Raw genomic sequence first — 19823 nt, forward strand, 5'->3', positions numbered from 1 at the left:
AAAAAGTATCAAAAAAAAATACTACAAATAACATAAACAAAAGAGATTTTCAATATTTTCTTGAATAAATTGGTAATTTTGGCACTTGAAAGCAGCCAAACAAAACGGAAAAAATTTTGCGTGTAGTTGTGTTATCTATGTACATTGTCTAGTCGCTCTCTTATAAGCAACAGAAAGACTTACTATGGTCTGTAGGCAATAAATACGAGATTTGCTTTCCATAAAATAGACTGATTTCAAAAATTTTTATCAAAAGTCTTTTATTAATAGTCTCTTTCACTGAATTGTCGCTGAATGTCATTCGGTATATGGACGAAAATCCAAATATAAAGTTTCTAAAGTTTTTCAAACTCCAAGACAGTAATCGCATTGGTTCGAAAATAAAAAAGTCTCTCTAAAATTTAAAATTTTGCAACTTTGTATGACTTAAAGCGAATTCCCTAGTTGCTCCATTGTAAAAAAGCAGAAGACTACTCAAAAAACCACTATTACCTTTATAATATTGAGTACTATAAAAAGTATTTTCGCCCTTCTAACCGAATTTCAACTTTTTGTTTCGTATTTATAATAAAAAATAAATTAACAAATATGTACCTTTTTGAATGACCACTTTTTGCTATTCTTCTGCTAGAGACATTCCATCAGTGAAAAAATTCCATCAAATTTCATGCAAATCAAAATTTTCAGAACGGAAGCGAACGAAACAATGTTGTACTACACGAACTGGTACAGCATCGTCCCCGTAAACTTCACAAAACAAAAAAAAAACCATCATTGGTGGCCTGCGAGACATTCCTCCCTATTTTATACAAAAATTTCAAAAAAATTTTGTACAGCTGTATCTTTTTTCAACTTCCCAGATAAAATTTTTGACAAAATATGAAACGATTTTTTCGACTGCTGACTGCTGATTTGAAGCAAGCCCAACATGAAGGGGACATATTGGGTTTATAACGAAGTTTGTAACATTCTGAAGAAATTACGAATTATTATATAAATAACAATATCTCCATAAAAGATCAGAACTGTCAGACCGACTGTCGAGCTAGTCCTTCAGTTTTAAATATAAAGATCGATGACATTTTGTACACGTTCTTTTCCCAAAATGTTGATCATCTGTGGAAATCGCCAGTATCGGAAAACTATAGCGTATAGCTGCCATAGAAACGGATCAATCGGAATCAAGTGCTTGTATGGAATCAACACATTTTTTCAAACTATCGCGACATGATAACCGTCGAAGCCTGAAATTGGAGCTCGTGATCTGGGCGATATTTGGTTTCATTATGATGGCGCCTCTTACCACACAAGGTACCAATCAATAGATTTATTCAGAGAACACTTCGGTGAGCAAATAATTTCAAATTTAAGGGCGTTCGATTGGCCATCAAGATCATGTGATATCACTCCATTAGACATTTTCTTGTGAGGACATGTAAAGTCTAAAGTCTATGCGACGAATCTCGCTTCGATTCAGGCCTTAGAGCAAACAAAGCACACATATTGTTCGCCAGTTACCAGTCGAAATGCTCGAAGGGATCGTCGAAAATTGGACTCAACGGAGCATCAGAGATGTAGCCGCAGCCAACATTTGAAAAAGGTAGTCTTCAAAAAATAAATGCCAAATAATGATCTTTCGAATGGTAATGAATACTCTCTTTTAAATTTGACGTTTCTGTGATTTTTTATTAAAGTGGGGAACCTCGAAATCGATCACCCTACCTGTAAAGCCTCAATGCGGTCGAAGTTACGATTTTTTCGATAGCTACGCTATTATGTACCTACTCCTCTTAAATACTTTTTTAGATGGAAAAAATTTTACTAGAGGAAAAATCCTTGACGGAAAGGTAAGCACTCTTAATCTGATACATAAGTACCAAAGTATTATGGACACAACAGCGAGCTTAAACTAAAGCTTAACTGAAACACTTGTGAATACATTACCTACAATTATATATACATATACACATATGAGTGTATACATAGATATACATTTGTATATTTAAATGTGTGTGGTTTTAGCCGAAACTCTTTTCCAACCCCACCGCTCAAGTGTAGCGCTGATAGGTTTTTTTAGGCCCTTCACCATTAAAAGAACAACACACCAAGCACAATGTGTACAACAAAATAAACAAAGCACAGAACAACAATAGCAAATTGTCATTGTGGCAACAGAAGGTGGTGCGTGTGAAGTGATTTTCGTGTTAATAAATAATTATGTGGCGATTGGTTGGTAGACGCGAGCAAAAGCAGTTGAGCTTAAGTTTGCCAAGCACAGCAATTGAAGGCAAGTGTATGGAAATGAAAAAATAGTAAATATGTGCCAACAACAAATACAAAAGCCGAACAAGTTACACAAAATTAATAATAAATAAAAGCATGAGAACGCACGCACAGGCGGCTGAACTTTGAGTTGGAAGAAAAATGGGCAAAAACAACCACAGCTGGTGAGGTTTGCCACTCGCTCCACTTAAACGCCGACATTGACTGAAGTTAAGTGGCATTTGAACTTGTCAAGTAGGTGGATAAACTTGAATGTGACTTGCCGCCGGCGAACACCAATACACACAGACCTACATATATATTAGACACATTCATTGCCTGCTTTCAATTCGGCCTCCAGCAACTGCCAGCTTGTCTGCATGCAGAACAAAGGCGGAAAAGCGGCAAAGCTCTGCGGCCAATTGAGTCTAATTTGAAATTCAATAAATGATGGGTGAATAAAGGGTGGCAATGCTGGCAGCAGAGAGCTGTCACAGCCGCCGAGATTTGCATATGTAAATGTGTATGGATATATGCCAAGTGGGTGTTTGGAGGCGGGCACAGAGCGCTGTGTGCCAGAAGCAGGTGCCTGCCATACCTATGCAAGTACATATATAATACATACATAAATATATAACTGTATATATTAGGTTGTCAAAAAAGTCTTGCGGTATTTTCGCTAGTTGGCGCTGAGAGCGCATAGTTATTCGTCGTACCGGGTCATGCTATACCTTTTTGGAAAGCTCATTTTACGCGCTAATACGTGTTTGATTGATTGTCGTTTCTTTTAAGTCGTTCGTGAGTTATAGCGTCGCAAACATGGAGCAAAATAAAGTGAAAATACGGCATATTTTACAGTACYRCTACGATAAAGGCAAAAATGCATCTCAAGCCGCCAATAAAATTTGTGCAGTTTATGGACCCGATACAGTTTCCATTTCCACCGCACAACGATGGTTTCAACGTTTTCGTTCTGGTGTAGAGGTGATCGAAGATGCGCCACGCTCCGGAAGGCCTGTCGTCGAAAATTGCGATAAAATCGCTGAATTGGTCGAAACAGACCGGCATAATAGCAATCGTTGCGTCGGTCAAGAGCTGGGCAGGAGTTTTATTTATTTATTTTTTTTTTATTGAAAATTCAATAAAAATACCGCAAGACTTTTTTGACCACCTATTATAACATTTGCAACCCATTCATGTTATTTTTTGTTGTTGCTGCTGTGCTTAAGCATCAAATCATGTCGCCATCAAACATTTCAATTTCATATTTTGTTATGAATTTGATGTATTTTCTGAAATGTTTTTACGCCTTCACATTTACTAATAAATATATTTACGTGTTGGGTAATTATATACTTTGTTTATTGTTTACGGTTGATTTTCGGTGTGACCGCACAACCATCACTAATGCCAATTAATGTCTCGGCTTTAATTTCGTACGCGGCTACGGCTTAATGTATTTGTACTGCTTCAGCAATTCGTATGGCTGCCTTACGCCGTTATTGTTGTTGTTTTGCTGGTTTTATATGTTTGTCATTTGCTGGTCTTTTTGGTGTTGCGTAGGTGTATTGCTTTGGTTGCTGTGGTTTTTGATGTCACCGCAAAGCTTTGAGCGACGTGTTATATGCGGTGCCGAGGTATACACATAAGTAAAGCTTATATATATATATAGAAACTGCTTGCGTTCCAACCGTAAATTTGTCATAGTAACGGAAATGGTATCTGTTCTATTGCATGCAACTCCAATAAAAAGCATATTGGTCATGTACATCAGGTCCAGAGCGCCTGCTGAAAACTTGTCCAAAAACTTTTACACAATTGCAGATCTACAGAGACTGCAAATACTGGCATTAGGCATCGACAAGACTCTTGAACACGCTCTTGGAGCATTCCTGTAGTTTTGTAGTTTTGGACAGAAAACTGCTGTGGAAACAAATTGCTGAAGAAAGAGTAGTAAGAAGGCCTGAAATGGCTTATATGCATGTAGGCAGGTGCTGTGGGGCTTTCTCCCTCTCATGCATTGTTGCTTCACAGCGACTGTAACACCAATTTTGCTCTATTGTGGACTACCAATGTGGACTGTTATATGAAAGCCAACGGACAAGATTCAGCAGTTCGATGAGCCGTACATAACCGAAGTTCTAAGAAGGTTTCAAATGCTGCTGAATCGGCCACTTCGCTAAAAATTGCGTGCCAAAATTTGCAAGACTAATGGCTGTAGGAGAATTTACATAAAAGACCTTTGGACATACATAGCTAGGGGTAATGGCGGTTTGGTAAGTATCGACTAAATGATCAGATTTACAGTAGCGGAAAGAAAAGAGAACCCCTTAGATATGTTTTATTATTAGATTTTATTAAGAGATGTGGACTAATATTTACAAAAAAAAATTTCAAGAAACTTTCAAAATAAATATTTCCATTTTTTATTAAAAGTCGAAACCAAATATTTCCGATATTTCAATTTCTACTATGATACTTATAAAAAATTTTAACAAAACTAAACACGATACAATAAAAACTTGAATTTTTTTTATTTTTAAATTAGTTCTAAAAATAGAAACATCAAAATGTCCTGGTTTAATATTTCGTTGCGCCTCCTTTGTTTTTTTATCACGGTTTTTAATTCGTTCAGGTCAAGTTATGACAAAAATCTTGGTCTCTTCTTGGTCATCCGCGCTTTCATGATGTACCAAACGTTTTCTATGGGGCTTATATCAGGACTGTTCCCAGGCCACCCAATTCAGCTAAATATTTTTTTTATCTGAAAAAATTAAAATGTGTATTAACCTTGTCGTTGTAAAAATGAATTATTATTAAGGTTATATAATATAGAAAAAAGTTACTTACCGATTTGGCTCGATGGCATTGGCAGAATCGTTCTGAAAAATTATGTTGTCCATATAGGAAAAGGGCATTTCAATTGAAGGGACCAGGTTTTCCTGTAAGATCTGTTGGTATTTAATGGCGTTGATATTTCCATCAATAAAGGCCAAATGTTCAACAACATGATAGGAAAACACCCCCCCAATCATCTGACTCCTCCCCTGCCTGACGGTATGTTTGACACACTCAGTACTGAAATGTTCACCAACTCTTCTGCGAACGTACGACATTCCGTCTGAACCGAAGATGTTAACTTTGGACTCATCTGAAAATTACTGAATTTTCTCCAATCTCTATTGGTCCAGGTTTTGTGCAGTTTCGCCCATTGGAGGCGTTTTTGTTGCATATTTACCGTTTTTGGCAGGTTGACAGGCAGTTAGTCCGGCTTCTTGGAGGCGCGGTCGGACTGTTCGCGTACTGATTTCGGTTCCATTTAATTCCTGAATTTCCCTTCTGATGTATTTAGCTGTTTTAAATCTGTTATGAATACTAATCCGCTTAATATGGTTCTCAGCCTTGGTAGTAGTCTTTTTCGGGAGGTCGAGAGGTAAGACTCGCATTCTGGCGGCGCCACACAGCTGCAGAATGGTGCTAGCAGAATTTAAGATTTGGCTCCACTGGATGAGAAATCGGTAGTAAGGACGCAGAAGTTATTAAAATTCTCGTCAAGCGCTGCCAACTTGAAGGATGATTGGCTCTCATGAACTAAGTAGCGGCACTCTTTCTGCCATTAAGGACTACAACTGGTATATATGTGGCTCACTAACTTATCAGAGCACCGAATCTTAGCAATAATAAATACTTTACGAATCAAATTCAGCGAGCTGTCGCTCGTTAAGATCCAAAGGACTTTGTCCGCTAATATCAACAGTGAACCAAAAAGGTAAAAGAGATATACAAAATCATCACAATGTCACTGCAATGTTGGTCAAAGTCATACGAAGGGCCGTTTTTTTGTTGTTGTAGCGGCAGAAAGTAATCTTGAAGTAATTTTGAAGCATGATGCCAAGTTAATAGTCCTTGACCGTATAAATATACGGGTTCTTTCCGGTTACTTAGCACTAATTATCGTGAGAACGGTCCGAAGGACGGTATACCCACAGACTAATACCGGAATACCATGCTTGGTTGTCAGTGTTTTAGGAAATGGAAAGCTTTCATCGAAGCATACGAGTATGAGAGGGATATTAAAATCTGTCGTCAATCTAACAAAGTCATATTTAATACGTTGATTTCGTAGGAAGGTGTTTGGATGACATCTTCAATTTTTTTTTTCACTGAAAACTTTCTCTAACTCTTCGATTGCTAGCGAGCCGAATATTTGTTGAAGAATACCATAATTTTGCGCCCTGATTACATGTGTCAATACCAGGCGAACGACATAAATTCATAAATTTCACCAACAACAACTTCCAATTCAAATGAGCTCACACGCCAATCACTTGACAGACCACAGTTTGCCCTCGACAGATGAATTTTCATTTCCGAAATCACATTTGGCCCCTACTGCGCACCATCTAATCATTGCCAGGCCTCAAGGCAACGACAAAGAGCTGCCCTTAAGCGAACCGGGGGGCAAAGCAATCTCATGCGGCAACCAACTGTGAACAGGTATTGAAATGCGAATTATGATTTAGTGGCAATGATGTAGAAATTCAACTGAATGATGAGATATTTTTCAAACCCATTGAGCATGTGTGTGTGTGTGGATATGTGTGTGATTGTGTTGAAATCGAGAGACTCGGCGTCGGTATCGACACATTAATGAGCTGACACAATGGTACAAATTGCATAACACAAGTGCCAAGCTAACAAATGCCGAATTACGCAGCGTTTGTAGCCAAATTTATGCTTTACAAGCACATATATTCAGACATATTCAGATATACGTACATTCATATGTGTTTGCTTTTCTATGGCAGTCCATAAATTAAATAAAAATATTTCATTTTCATAAGCCACAATCAAACAGCATTGAAACAGTTGATACCTTTGATTATCAGCGCACCAACACGCCATACACACACACACACACTCGCGCACATAAACACATACACACATGCACATTGGTTCACAAAACATACTCTGCGGTCATAATTCAAAGATTATTTCACGAACTTATTGTTTTTGTTGCAGATTTTTGTCTGGCAGCACACAATGTCGGTGAATTGCAGCTGCTGTAGCTGCTGAGGGGAGCGCTGCGGCCACATGGGGTAAATGCAATAAATTGGAATTTAATCATAATTTCGGCAGGCAACTCAACGAAGACACACACACATACATATATACATATAATATATGTATAAGTCAACAAGCTGACAATAACAAAAGAAATGTGCAACAACAACCCAAAATACACACACACACATACAAACTCATGCCTGTGTCCAATCAGCATAGCAGCAGTCGCAGCCAGCCAGCCATTGACTTGCCACAAATTCGATTTTGGCATTTCGATTTATTTCGAATGCGAATTTTGTGGGCTCATTTCGTTATTAATCGAGCACATGTTTCTATTTCATTTGAGCTGCCATGTCCCGTTGGATAAAAGTGTGTATGTATGTCCATGTAAATGTGTGTTAGACTTCTATGTTTTTGTGTTGTTGTTGTTGTGTGTTGATTTTGCGGCTCGCCAATTTATATTCCCAAATATTTATTGATTACATGCTTTTTGTTGTCGCTTTTTGTTTGTTGCTGTTGTTGTGTGTTTTTACATGTTTTCGCTCTTTTCTTTCCCACAATTTACACTATTTGATTTACCGGCTTTAATAGTGATTTTTTTCGGATTTTTAATTAGAGGCTACGTAAATTATTGTGTACTTTAGCTTCCACGAAATTATCTTGTCAATATTTTTAAGCGGTTTTAACAAGTTCAATGGCACTGCATATTCGATAACTCCAACAGAATCGATTTCTTTTATTGGTGTATTGAAGCACTATTGCAGAAATGATATTCATTTTATTTATTTTAATTTGTGCTAAATAAAAAATAGATTTTCTCGTACATTTTTGACCAACAAGTCCAGTGTGCTAAAGCTTGTTTTTTGAGAAATCAAGGAAATATTTCTGGAAAAATTAAAGCGAATTCTCATTCGTCATAAGTAAAAGTGACCCTATTAAATGGCGTGGAAGGACGAAATTATTTGAAAAAACTGTGTCTTTATACCGAGATATATTCCTTTATAATCACTTCTCTAATGGAAAATCTCTGACTGAAGATGGGGTCATGCGTAGAAGCTCGCGCATGCTCGATGCGACGAATAAATCTAGAACTACGCGCTCTTAGCGCCAACTAGCGAAAACACCGCAAGACTTTTTTGACAACCTAATATTTAGCTTAGAGGACAGTGTCCCGTCAAAATTTTTACTAAGAGCAACTAGTTCAGAGATTGCTAAGTGCAAGTAGTTTGGAGGAACTCTTAAAGTTAGTTGTGGGGCCGAAGGAACTTGCACTCGCACAAGTTCAGATTGCTGACCAACGCCTGCACACCTCACGGTAAATCCAAAGCTTCAGCGTTAGAGCGTGAAATGTCAGTCCTGGATGTGTTAACGGTTCTTCAAAATACAACAAATGCTCTGGTTATTATTTATTGGAAAAAGTCTCACGATTTATACGAAAAAACTGTCATCTCTGAAAAGTGTAAGGTATGCAATTAGAATATACCAAGAACAACTGAAGTGGTCGTAGAGGCCAAAGAAAAGAAATCCCAAATATGGATTGTTGTGGTTGCAACGCTGGACAAAATATATCTCAACAATTTTCCGGAATTCTGCAAAATTGAGGGAGATTAGCAATAAAAATTGCAGTTGGGTGGAAATGAACTTATTTTAAATAGATATATATCTAATTTTATTAAGGGGAAAGGGGTAGTCAGAGGCACGAAAAAATGAGGATTTCCAGTATTTTTTTTTTTTTTTTGCAATCAAATCGTGTTATTTTACAAAAGTAGTAATATGGAATTATAATAGAATGTGTTGACTTGAAGTCAAGAGTCAAAAAAAATTTTATTTCCAAAGTTATAGTTGTTTGTGTTGACCCAGTTCCAAACAAAGGTACTTGTTTTGACAACCATAAGCCCTTTTAGATTCATCTAAAATCAATCGGACAAAAAAATTAGTTTTATAAATGGGCGTGATCGAAGGATTTTTTGTTTTTTCAAAAATTAACAAAATGGAAACAAAAAGATCACAAGAAAAATCGAAATTTTGAAAAAATAAAAATCCTTCGATCTGAAAGCTGTACAAATTCCATTAAAAACATTGTTTTGAGAAAAACGCGTTGAAAGTTTCAGACTAGCGCTTTGAAGTGCCTGAGCTCTTTTTGTTATTTGTCGAATAACTCAAAAACTAATTATCGGATCAACGTGACATTTTCAGAGAATATGAGAATATTTTTAAGATATTACACTTAACGAAAAAGCAAAAACAAAAAAAAATATTTTTTTAAAATTCTGACTACCCCTAACCCCTTAAATTGGTCCTTTACAAAGGACCCAATTTAGTTTTTCAACGAAAACACAAAATCTTATATAACCCTATATCTACAACAAAAAGCTATTTAAATTATACATTTTTATACTCTCGCAACAAAGTTGCTAAGGAGACTATTATAGTTTTGTTCACAGAACGGTTGTTTGTAAGTCCTAGAACTAAAATAGTCAGATATATGGTTATATATACCAACGTGATCAGGGTGATGAGTAGAGTTGAAATCCGGATGTCTGTCTCTCCGTCCGTCCGTCCGTCTGTCCATCCGTCCGTGCAAGCTGTATCTTGAGTAAAAATTGAGATATCTTGATGAAACTTGTCATGCGAGAGTATAAATTCTTAGGTGACACCCGAACTTAGCCCTTCCTTACTTGTTAAAGATACTTCTTGAAAAGTATTATTTGTGATATCATTTCGTAATTTGCTTCTTGAATCCACAGAGTTCTTAAATAGAGATCATAATAATGTTGCAAACATAATTTAGAAACTTGAACTCAAAAATATCTATAGAGCCTTCCTGTAATTTTGTAAGAACCAACAGCCTTTTAAAGTTTAAATATCTATTAAATTTTGCTTTTATTGCCACATTTTTTTTCAGCACTGAGTGGATCTAACGTACTTGGCGTATTTAAAATGATCTAAGAAATACATGTCAAGGGAGACCAGTCATTTTAAAATATTTTTGACTTTGGATATTAAAAACAATTTTTTCATAGACATTATATTTTTTATATCGCAACGAAGTGTTGAAACCAGAATTTGAGAAGAACTTTGACTAACTGATCAATCGGTTAGCAAATGTCAAAGGCTTTTGTTGCTTACATAAAGCCGCTAAATATGACAATGTGTATGTGTATAAGTGTAAAAAATAAAAAACATATTATTTTTATTTTGTGACAACATGACAACAACAATCACAAACATTTAAATATCATTTTGAACAATTTTTATTTAAGCCCGGTCGCTTGTATGGTACATACATACATATAATATATCATCATTAACGAGCTATAAATACTCGTCAGCTTATTTATTTAGAAATTGATTCCATTTCTTTAATACTGCCGATAGATATGTATATTTAGACTGATTGTCATAGGTAACTATTTCAATAATTTTTAGAGTCCACTCACCTTGATTTCGTGTAAGAATTCCGTTTCGTCCAGTAGATTGATGCGCACGGACATGATCCGCGAGGGGCGACAGAGGCAATTCATCTTGCTGCTTTGCGCTGAACTGCTACTAAATCATATATACACACTTACATATACACAGCGCTCGATTGCTTTTACTCTGACATTAAATAAAGCCCACTCACATATGAACATTTACTTTCTTCGAAATCGAACACATTTTCACACTTAATCGCGTAATTTTTGACTTTATAAGTTAAGAGTAAAGCACTCTTTCGTGGTAAATTATGATTTCTATATATGTGTATGTGTGTCTTTCTCCTGCCTTTATTGATTATGGTTTCACTTAATTCTTATTTATTTCACCACATTTGTGCTAATCGAACTCATATTAATCATGCTTCTCGTTTTTGCAATGGATATTCGTAGCATTCTTCGGGTGAATCTGCAAATAAGCGAAAAAGAGATCATACGATTAGAATGAGTTGAAAATTTTATGTTATTTGTATATATGTGTATGTGTATTTATAAGAAACATTTATTGTATATAAAGAAGAATTTAGTTGCTGAACTGCTTTTGAAGAACAATGCATATTTATTTTTGAACTGATTTCCACAAAAGTACTCTTGATACGATTCCCTGAATCCCCTGAAATACGATAAAATTTCGAGTTGCATTTATTGCACACTTTGCCTGTAGCAGCCCCTATGGTTAGATGTATTTTAATGAGTTTGACGCTTTTAGTTTGTCGTGACTTCTTGGCCAAATTAAAACCGTGACGGCCCAGCCTCTGTATTCGTCAGTCTTGGCTCCGCGTTACTTTTTCCTATTATAGGATGGTCCATATCCAGTCTCCCTACTTTTTCAAAGAAAACACACAGAAACTTCAATGGCATTTACTTTTTGAAGATTATTTCTTTCAAATGTTGCCCTCGGCTACGTCTCAGATGGTTCTTGCATTACGTCCAATTTTCGATGACTCGTTTGAACATTTCGACTGATAACACGCATGATGTTTTGCTCCAAGAACTGAATCGACGCGGAATTGTTCGCGTAGACTTTACACATACTTTACATATTCCCACAGAAGGAAGTCTTCTGTGATATCGCACGATCTTGGTGGCCAATAGATCGGCCCGAATTGTGAAATTATCCGTGTTCTCTCAATAAATCCGTTGATTGATGCGATTTGTGGGTAGTGGCGCTGTCTTGCGAAAGTAAATGTTGCTGCGATCTCGAGGCACCAAATAGTAGTTCTTGGACAAGCTGTATTTTGTACATTTTCAACTTAAAATCTCGATGAAAAATGCGGCAAATCGTAACATAAGTCAGTCCGAGTGGCTACGTACACTACACTCTCAGCTAAGGATGATGCCAAGTTTTCTTCACTGCATGCTAGACGTGGTCTTTTGGTAGAATATTGTTCAATTATGAATGCTGGGTCTCAAGATGGGTGATGATGTTGCGAATAGTACTTTCAGTAGGACGACTATGTTGACCATAAGTTGAGCGAAGCACATTCTTTCCATAATGTGAATTTTCGTAATAAAGTATAAAGTCTTGTAAACGTTGCTCAGGCGTAATTATTTCCATAATGAAACGCCAAATAAGACTAAACAAACATATCAAGACATCTTGATGCGATTCAGACGTATCAAAGAAGGGGTATTGTAAAAAGTGCTTCTACTTGGATCACCGGCAAAAAAGGAAACCTTAAAGAGACACCGTTTTAGAAGCATAAGGCTATCCTAAAAATCGAGTTTGAGAAGGAGTTTTTGAACCGCTAATGTGGTTTTGAGCTGAAAGACGCAGACAGTCGCTTTAGCAGCAAGCAGCACATGTATACATACAGGTATGTACATATGTATACGTACAATTTGTCTGCATCTCTGACAACAATGTTGTATTCAACCAAACAATATCAAACTCAAGGCTTGACCAATCCTACAAATAAATTGCACCGACAGGCGCGCGGAAATTAGAACGATATTGCATCGATAAACGAGTATGTACATACATATGTATGTACTTCTTGAATGTGTGTATGTACCAAAGTGTGCAATGTACAAAATTTAAAAGAATTTTCTCACCCTACCTAGAAAAAATCCAGCACTGTGTGTAAGTGTGCAAATAAATATATAAAATTATTATGTAGACGGAGGTGTTATAAGCCATACTTGTTCTAATAAATATTTTGTGAGGCTTTGCTGTTTTGTTTTCATAATAATGGGTGTTTTTTTCGACGTGTGATTGCGATTTTCACACGTAATTCTCCTTCAGCCATGAAACTAAGTTGAATGGGGGCGTTAATATATAAAACTATCGCTGTGAGAGTGATGATAAACCTTAAGTCATCCTGCAGACGCCACTAGATTCTCAAAAAGTTGCTTTTGGTGCTCTATGGGCAGAGAGAATCACTGGTCCATATTTTTTCAAACACTAAACCAGCAATAATGATACAGTCCATGAAAAATAATCCTATGAAGGACCTTTGGTTCAAGCAAGTCTAGGTAACAAGCTATGCAGCTAATGAAACATCAATTTATTTGCAGCTAACTTTTGGTGAGTACATTTTCACACATCGGGGAACTGTGGCGTGTACTTTCAGATCGTGTGATTTAACACCCCTGGACAATTTTTTGTGGGGTTTTGTGAAGTCGCTTTTGATGCAGATAAGTTTGAGACGATTGACGCCTGATCTTTCCTACGGAGTTGGGGTCCTCCTTTTCCTCTGCTTCCTCCGGCGGGTACTGCATGAAAAACCTTCAAAGCTGCAGTCTCTTAATTCGCTAAACTGTGTCAATGTCTCCACAGCTTATCGTTCCATTGAAATAAATGGAATAATAAATCCTCCGCAGAACTTTTCTCTCTAAAACTCGCAAAGCCGAATCAGTATAGTTTGGTCTTTGTTCGCCTAGATAGGACTTTACTTTTCAATTGCCTTCTCAGTCCAAAGTACCACCTGTCAGCAAAAGCGATCCTTGGAGTTGGAGTTGGATTTCGAGACTGTCCTCGTTGTTGGTGTTAATTCTGGTTCCAAGATAGACGAAATTATCTACGGCTTCGAAGTTATGACTGTCAACGGTGACGCGTCCGTCAAGCTGCGAGTCGACTCTTATTTGGATAACGTTTCGCCTTCGTTCGCTACCAGACCCGTTGACTTCGCTTCCTTATACGGTTTGAAGAAGCAGAACTATATTGAAATCTGCAGCTCGAATTCATTTCCCCAGGAGTAGATTGAAAAAGTCGATCGATAGGGTGTCCCCTTTCTAAAATCTCGTTTGGTTTCGAACTGCTCGGTCCCTTCCGATCCTGACGGAGCTTTCAGTATTGCTATTTGAGAACTACTTGACTAAAAAAACACCCTTTATAAACAGCAAATAAAAGCAGTTAGGCACTCAAAATCGTTTAATTTTATGTTGTTTCCATTTTTTAGAATTACTGGCAACTTGTGTGCGAATGCAAATATACATATAGTATGTTATTCGCGCCAAGAATCGTAAATAACACCGCCTAGAACAAACAGGCGCTTACTGCGCGCATAATTATTATTTATTTTCTCCGTTTGCTTGAGACTAATTCTGTGTTTATTTACTTGCTCTGGCGGCGCGTGAGAAAAATTCGCAAACAATTGTTGCTGTGCCGCAGCTAGCAAGTTGGACTTAAGTACATAGTTAAGCACTCATAAGTGCAGGCAGGCATAGTCATAAGCATGCTTAGTGTGGCAAATACGAAAATATTTGCTACAACTTGAATTTAAGCATACATATGTGTATGTATGTGTATGTAAATAATAAATATTTCTTGTTGCAAGCAGTGTGGTAAGTGTGGCAGTTACAGCGCGCCAATTGGTGCATGCTACACTCGACAATTGGCGCGCACTCGGCACTTGCAACATGAGCGGGACGACTTCTACTCGAGTAAATTTACTATTACCTGCGAGTGTAGACGCCAAGCGTAGGGGGAAGGGTGCACAATGCGTGCGGCTTTCGTGGATTAAGCGACTGCCGGAACTTTGGCTTTAGAATGAAAGCGGCAGCCAGCAAGCAACGGATAAGTGTAGAAATTACTGCTCGACTTCTCTTATTTATTACCAGCACTTGCTTGCTGTTGTTATTTTTTCAGCTTATTACTAGCAACAACTGCCAGAAATAGCACGAAAAGTTAATTAACCACTTAAAAAATCAGGCCAAATCGCAAACGTGGCATTTCGCTAACGAATTCTAAGTGCACAAGCACTTGGCTCGCCCTTTGGCTCGCGCGAGTGAAAATACTCGTAGCCGCCGCTCTGGATATCCGCAGCGAATTTTCCTGCTTGCATACATACTCATAGGTTTTTACTCGTAAATAAGTCAACTTGGAGGAGGGAAGCCGTGCGCTCAAACACTTGAGCGCCTGTTGTAGGTGGCCTCTTATTGTTACTGGTGGCGCTGAAATCACCAGTAAATTTGAATGACCAAACGACCCACTTTTTCAAAATAATCGCTAGTATCCAATGCCGCTCTTAATGCTGAAATTGAAGTAGCCTGCGTCCATGGTAGTGCTTGTTGCAGCGAAATTGCAGCTCTTATTTCGATTTTCGGCTTTGTTGCAAGCGTTGTGCGGCAGCTGTTTCACTTATTTTTCTTCGAAAATATGGCACACAATGTAATCGAATTTGCAGTATTGTTGACATGGAAAAATGTTGAAAAGAAATTGTAACACTTGATTAGGGCAATGATTTGAATTTTCATTACAACTGCTTGGTCCGTGAAGGGTTATACTTATTAAAGAGAAAAACAGTTGAAAAGTAAAACAATAGTAGCCAGCTGAGATAGCAAAATAGCAAACAAACTTAAATATATTACATTGGTTTCATCCGATCTTAAGTTTTTGAAAAGCTTTGCACGCTTCTGTTCTGATTGAGGGCTCATTTCCATATGGATAAAATGCTACTATGAAGTTCTAGTAATTACCACATGTATAGTGAAGATTCCATGACTGTCGGGTCTCTATAACTGGAAGGGATCCGCACTTTTTTCCGAGGGTTGCCAACTCTGTAGCATTCAACAAAATATCTTTGGGAAAACGACATTTTACATTGCTACAACAACAATATATTGATAGTAAAACAAACATTATTTGCTTAGTATACAGCTGGAAAGGCCTAAAAGGTTATATCGACTTCATTATATCCAAAAATCTGTTATTACACTCTTGCAACCAGTTCCTACAGAATATTATAGTTTTTTTTTCACCTAACACTTATAAGTATCACATAAAACTAAGCGAGATAAGATATAGAGTTATACATATATAAATGATCGGATGACGAGAAAAGTTGAAATCCGGTTAACTGTCTGTCTGTCCGTCCGTCCGTGCAAGCTGTAACTTTAGAAAAAAGTGCAATACCTTAATAAAACACGTGTAGGGTTTCTTAGTACAAAAAAAGTTCGAGTTCATAGATGGTCGTAATCAGATCACTGCCACGCCCACAAATCGAAATTAACCGAAAACCTATAAAGTGCCATAACTAAGCACTTAATTAAGATATGAAGCTGTAATTTGGTATTAGTGATCCCAGTTGCAAGGGGCGCCTATGGATAATTCTTTTTTCCAGTGGGCGTGGCCCCGCCTGCTAATAAGTTTAATGTATACATCTCCTAAACCGCTAAAGCTACAAGAATGAAATACGCCCAGCGCAAAAACTACAAGAATTCCTACCGATGGGATGAAATCGGATACCCATTTTTATAGTATCGGTGAGGTGAAAACCCCGTCCCCTCCTCATATAACGGTGCTATTCAAAACTACACTAAAAGCGCGATAAATCAGTAATGAAATGGACCAAAGGCGCAAGAATTCGCCTCCGAAATGGTTGGACAATGTTTTATTGGTTCCAGGTAAAAATTTGACTATCGACGTGGCACCGCCCACTTTTAGGTAAAATCCCATATCTCAGAACCCGACGAACCGATTTCGACGAGATTTCGTATGTATCATTGCGTTTATATTCCAATTTTACATTGCGAAAATGAGCGAAATCAGACAATAACCACGCCTACTTCCCATATAGCACAACTTTAAATTTCACATGGTTCGTTCAGTTTCCTGTGCACAAATCAAGAAACAATTAATATAACGCCATTAAAATTCGCACGAATAATGTCTTTAATGCTTGCCTAGTTACCGAATATTTGGACTCAGGAACCTATGTATAGTTCACTTTTGTTTGAAAAGGACCAGGGTCTGAGATATATAATATAATTGAAATTCATGGATAGTACATCTCTGACAATGGTTTGTCTTTATATCAAAAATGGGTTGAATCGAACAAATACTTCCTTTAGCCCCCATATAACTAATATATGGATAATCGAACTTCCAGGTGACTTTGTACCGCATATATCGGCTAATATGTGAGTTATCTCAATAAGATTGAGAGAGCGTGTTTAATTAATGACAGTGTATCTCTGTGCCGAAAATAGATAAATTTGAACAGAAACTAGACTTCCGCCCCCTATAACTGATATAAGAATTTTCGATATCAGTTTCGATGATTCGATTTTTAGTACGTGACATGTTAGTAGTTTGTGCTATTGGGAAAAATAGATAAAATCTGGTCGATACTAGCACAACTCTGTCAGTATGTTAGATATATATAGTATATGTATAGTATATGAAATTGCTTGGATTTCGATGCTCAGGTTGACGTTTGACACCATAAAGTGTAGGGATTTGATTCACGTAAGTTGCAAAAGCATGAAATGTTCGCCTGTACCCGGACTTAGCCCTTCCTTACTTGTTTACATACAATTTTTCCCGTATTCTCTTTACTCTTGCTCCAAACATACCCCGGAGAAGACATTAGAGGGTTTCAAAGAAGAATGCTTAACAATTGTTATCTGCGCTCTTGACTGTGTATCAAAATATAGTTTAGATATACTAAATAATCCATAAAATAATGGCCGGTTTTAAATTGAGCAAAAAAAAATAGTAAAACTTTGTTCGTGATTTTAAATTTTTTAATTTATTCTTAAAACTCTAGGTTTTCGGAATTTTCGAAATAAAAAACAATCTTGTTATTTTTGAACACAGAAAGAGAATTTTGCCTATAATTAAAGAATTTGGAAACCGAAAGTATCTAGTTTTGTTGTGGAAAAAGTGCTTAAAAAAGTAAAAAAATTCCACAAAATTGGCAGGTGGCTCACGAAGCAACTTCTATGGGGTTGAAAGAAATGCGGAACAAAAGCGCAATATAGACAAATGGATATAATAGAAATTTGTCACTTTTAACACCTTGCCACCAATTGCATGCCTTCAAGTCTTCAACCATGCAACTACTTTTGTTGAATTTAGTGGCAGAGAAGTTGAGTACGTATTTGCCTTTTTTAATCAAATTAGCGCTGCAAAATAAAATCAACTTCATTAGGTCGCCTATGCAACGCGATGATACTCCATGACGAGTGTGTGAAAGCTTGCCGCCACTTCCAATGAAAGCAACAAAAAGTCTCATTAGTTGCAACAGCGAAAATAGCGGCTGAAATAAAATGCATTGAATGACAACGAGCTTACGAAGTTTCGAATTTAGATACGTGGAAGCATTTTAAGTGTGTATGTTTGCGTGATGCGGAAACTAGTTTAATGATGTAACTCTATAGCCGAGTGACTCATATCCACAAAAGAAGTTTGAAAAGAGTCGTATTGATGCAATATACAGTCATAATTTGGGCTTAATAGAGTGGAAGCGGGAGGCATGATTATCCACATAATTATATAGTATACAAATTTAAACATGTAAGCTATATAAATATATTTATATATTTGCAAGCAAATACCCACCAACAAATTATTTTAATCAAATTTTTTTCAAAACGAAGAAATAAATAAGTATGAATTTTAAACTAAAATTGTGCAAACTGGTCTTTAATTGGTTTGTAAGTAACTAATAAGTAATAAGTATATATCTGGACGGGGATGACGAGTGACTTGCCGAATCGGGTCTTTTTGATAGATAATTATGAAAACTAGTCTTAATGTGATTTAAAAGTAACCAATGTGCCAACTACTTTCTATTTAATTGAGTTTGAAGTTAGTACTGAATATATAGTATCATCAGATATGCGACCGAGTTTCACATTTCTTTTTCCAATGAAACCTTAGACGATGTTTTGTAAAATACAGTTTTCTCAGCTTAAAACTACACACGTTTTTTGTTTCAGAACTTGAAGTTATTTGCCAATTACTCATATATTAATGATTTGCTTTATTTTTGATCAAAGCAAAAGTTAGAGATCTCATCCCGACGATTTTGATATCTGATTGTGGACCTCGCTATTTTCTAAGGGTTTAACGTATAACCTTATTGTCCGATATTTTTACGAAATATGAATATGAAGAGCGTTATAAAAGCATTAGGCAAATTCTTGACATTTGGCCTAATTTGGCGATCTGTTTCTATATTGGCTCTGTTGTGCTTTTCTTAGAGATAGATTTGGTTATTTGTTTCAACGCTTAAAAATGTCTCATTCCAAGAAGGTCCTGAGAGTTAAATGACTTATGACACAATATCCGCTTGAACATTATCCGAACTGACTTAAATTTTATTCGAGCTCCAACTTTTTTTTTCGATTTAACTTTCTTTGGATCGTTAAGTTGTAGGTAAGGTTAGATGTCTTATCTAGAGAGATCGCATGTGGACTGCTATATGTAGTACTTTGTGAAGCCACAGAACAGAAGAACTCCTCTGTGGGAACTTATAAATTTGCAAAACGATTAGCAGCCAATTAAAATTTTGTATAGGCGTTGAATTTCAACTCCCGCCAGTTTGGTGGAATATGTAAAGGAAAAAGTTCCCAAGTGTTTCAGACTTTAACTCCCAAACATGGAACAGTCAAGAAAGACTCATTTTCTTCCAAAGAGCTTCCGCAGATGAAGTCTGGTAGAGTTCCCAGCCTTACAGCATGGACGCCAATAGAGCAATGTCCTGTTAGAAGCCCTTCAACTAGGGAGAGGCTAGTCTTACTGTTGTAAGTTGTTATAAAATTTGTGATAAACGTGCACAATAATCGTCT

At 36.9% G+C, this 19823-nt stretch overlaps 1 protein-coding gene and 1 long non-coding RNA gene across 2 annotated transcripts in view; both read right to left on the reverse strand.

Moving 5' to 3' along the window:
* Window positions 1-10823, reverse strand: part of LOC108967659 (band 4.1-like protein 4) — a gene marked incomplete at its 3' end in the record, with an annotated part of 72500 nt that extends 61677 nt beyond the window's left edge. Inside the window, exon 1 of the mRNA XM_018931230.1 lies at window positions 10770-10823. Within this exon, the coding sequence (XP_018786775.1) occupies window positions 10770-10823 (54 nt within the window). The remainder of the gene's footprint in view (window positions 1-10769) is intronic.
* A 180-nt stretch (window positions 10824-11003) lies between these two features.
* LOC108967671 overlaps window positions 11004-19823 on the reverse strand; it is a 102592-nt gene continuing 93772 nt past the window's right edge. Inside the window, exon 3 of the long non-coding RNA XR_001993271.1 lies at window positions 11004-11214. This is a non-coding gene — a long non-coding RNA (uncharacterized LOC108967671). The remainder of the gene's footprint in view (window positions 11215-19823) is intronic.

The sequence above is a fragment of the Bactrocera latifrons genome, unplaced genomic scaffold, assembly GCF_001853355.1.
Source record: "Bactrocera latifrons isolate USDA-ARS-PBARC rearing strain unplaced genomic scaffold, ASM185335v1 scaffold_194, whole genome shotgun sequence".
In the NCBI taxonomy this organism is placed as follows: domain Eukaryota; kingdom Metazoa; phylum Arthropoda; class Insecta; order Diptera; family Tephritidae; genus Bactrocera; species Bactrocera latifrons.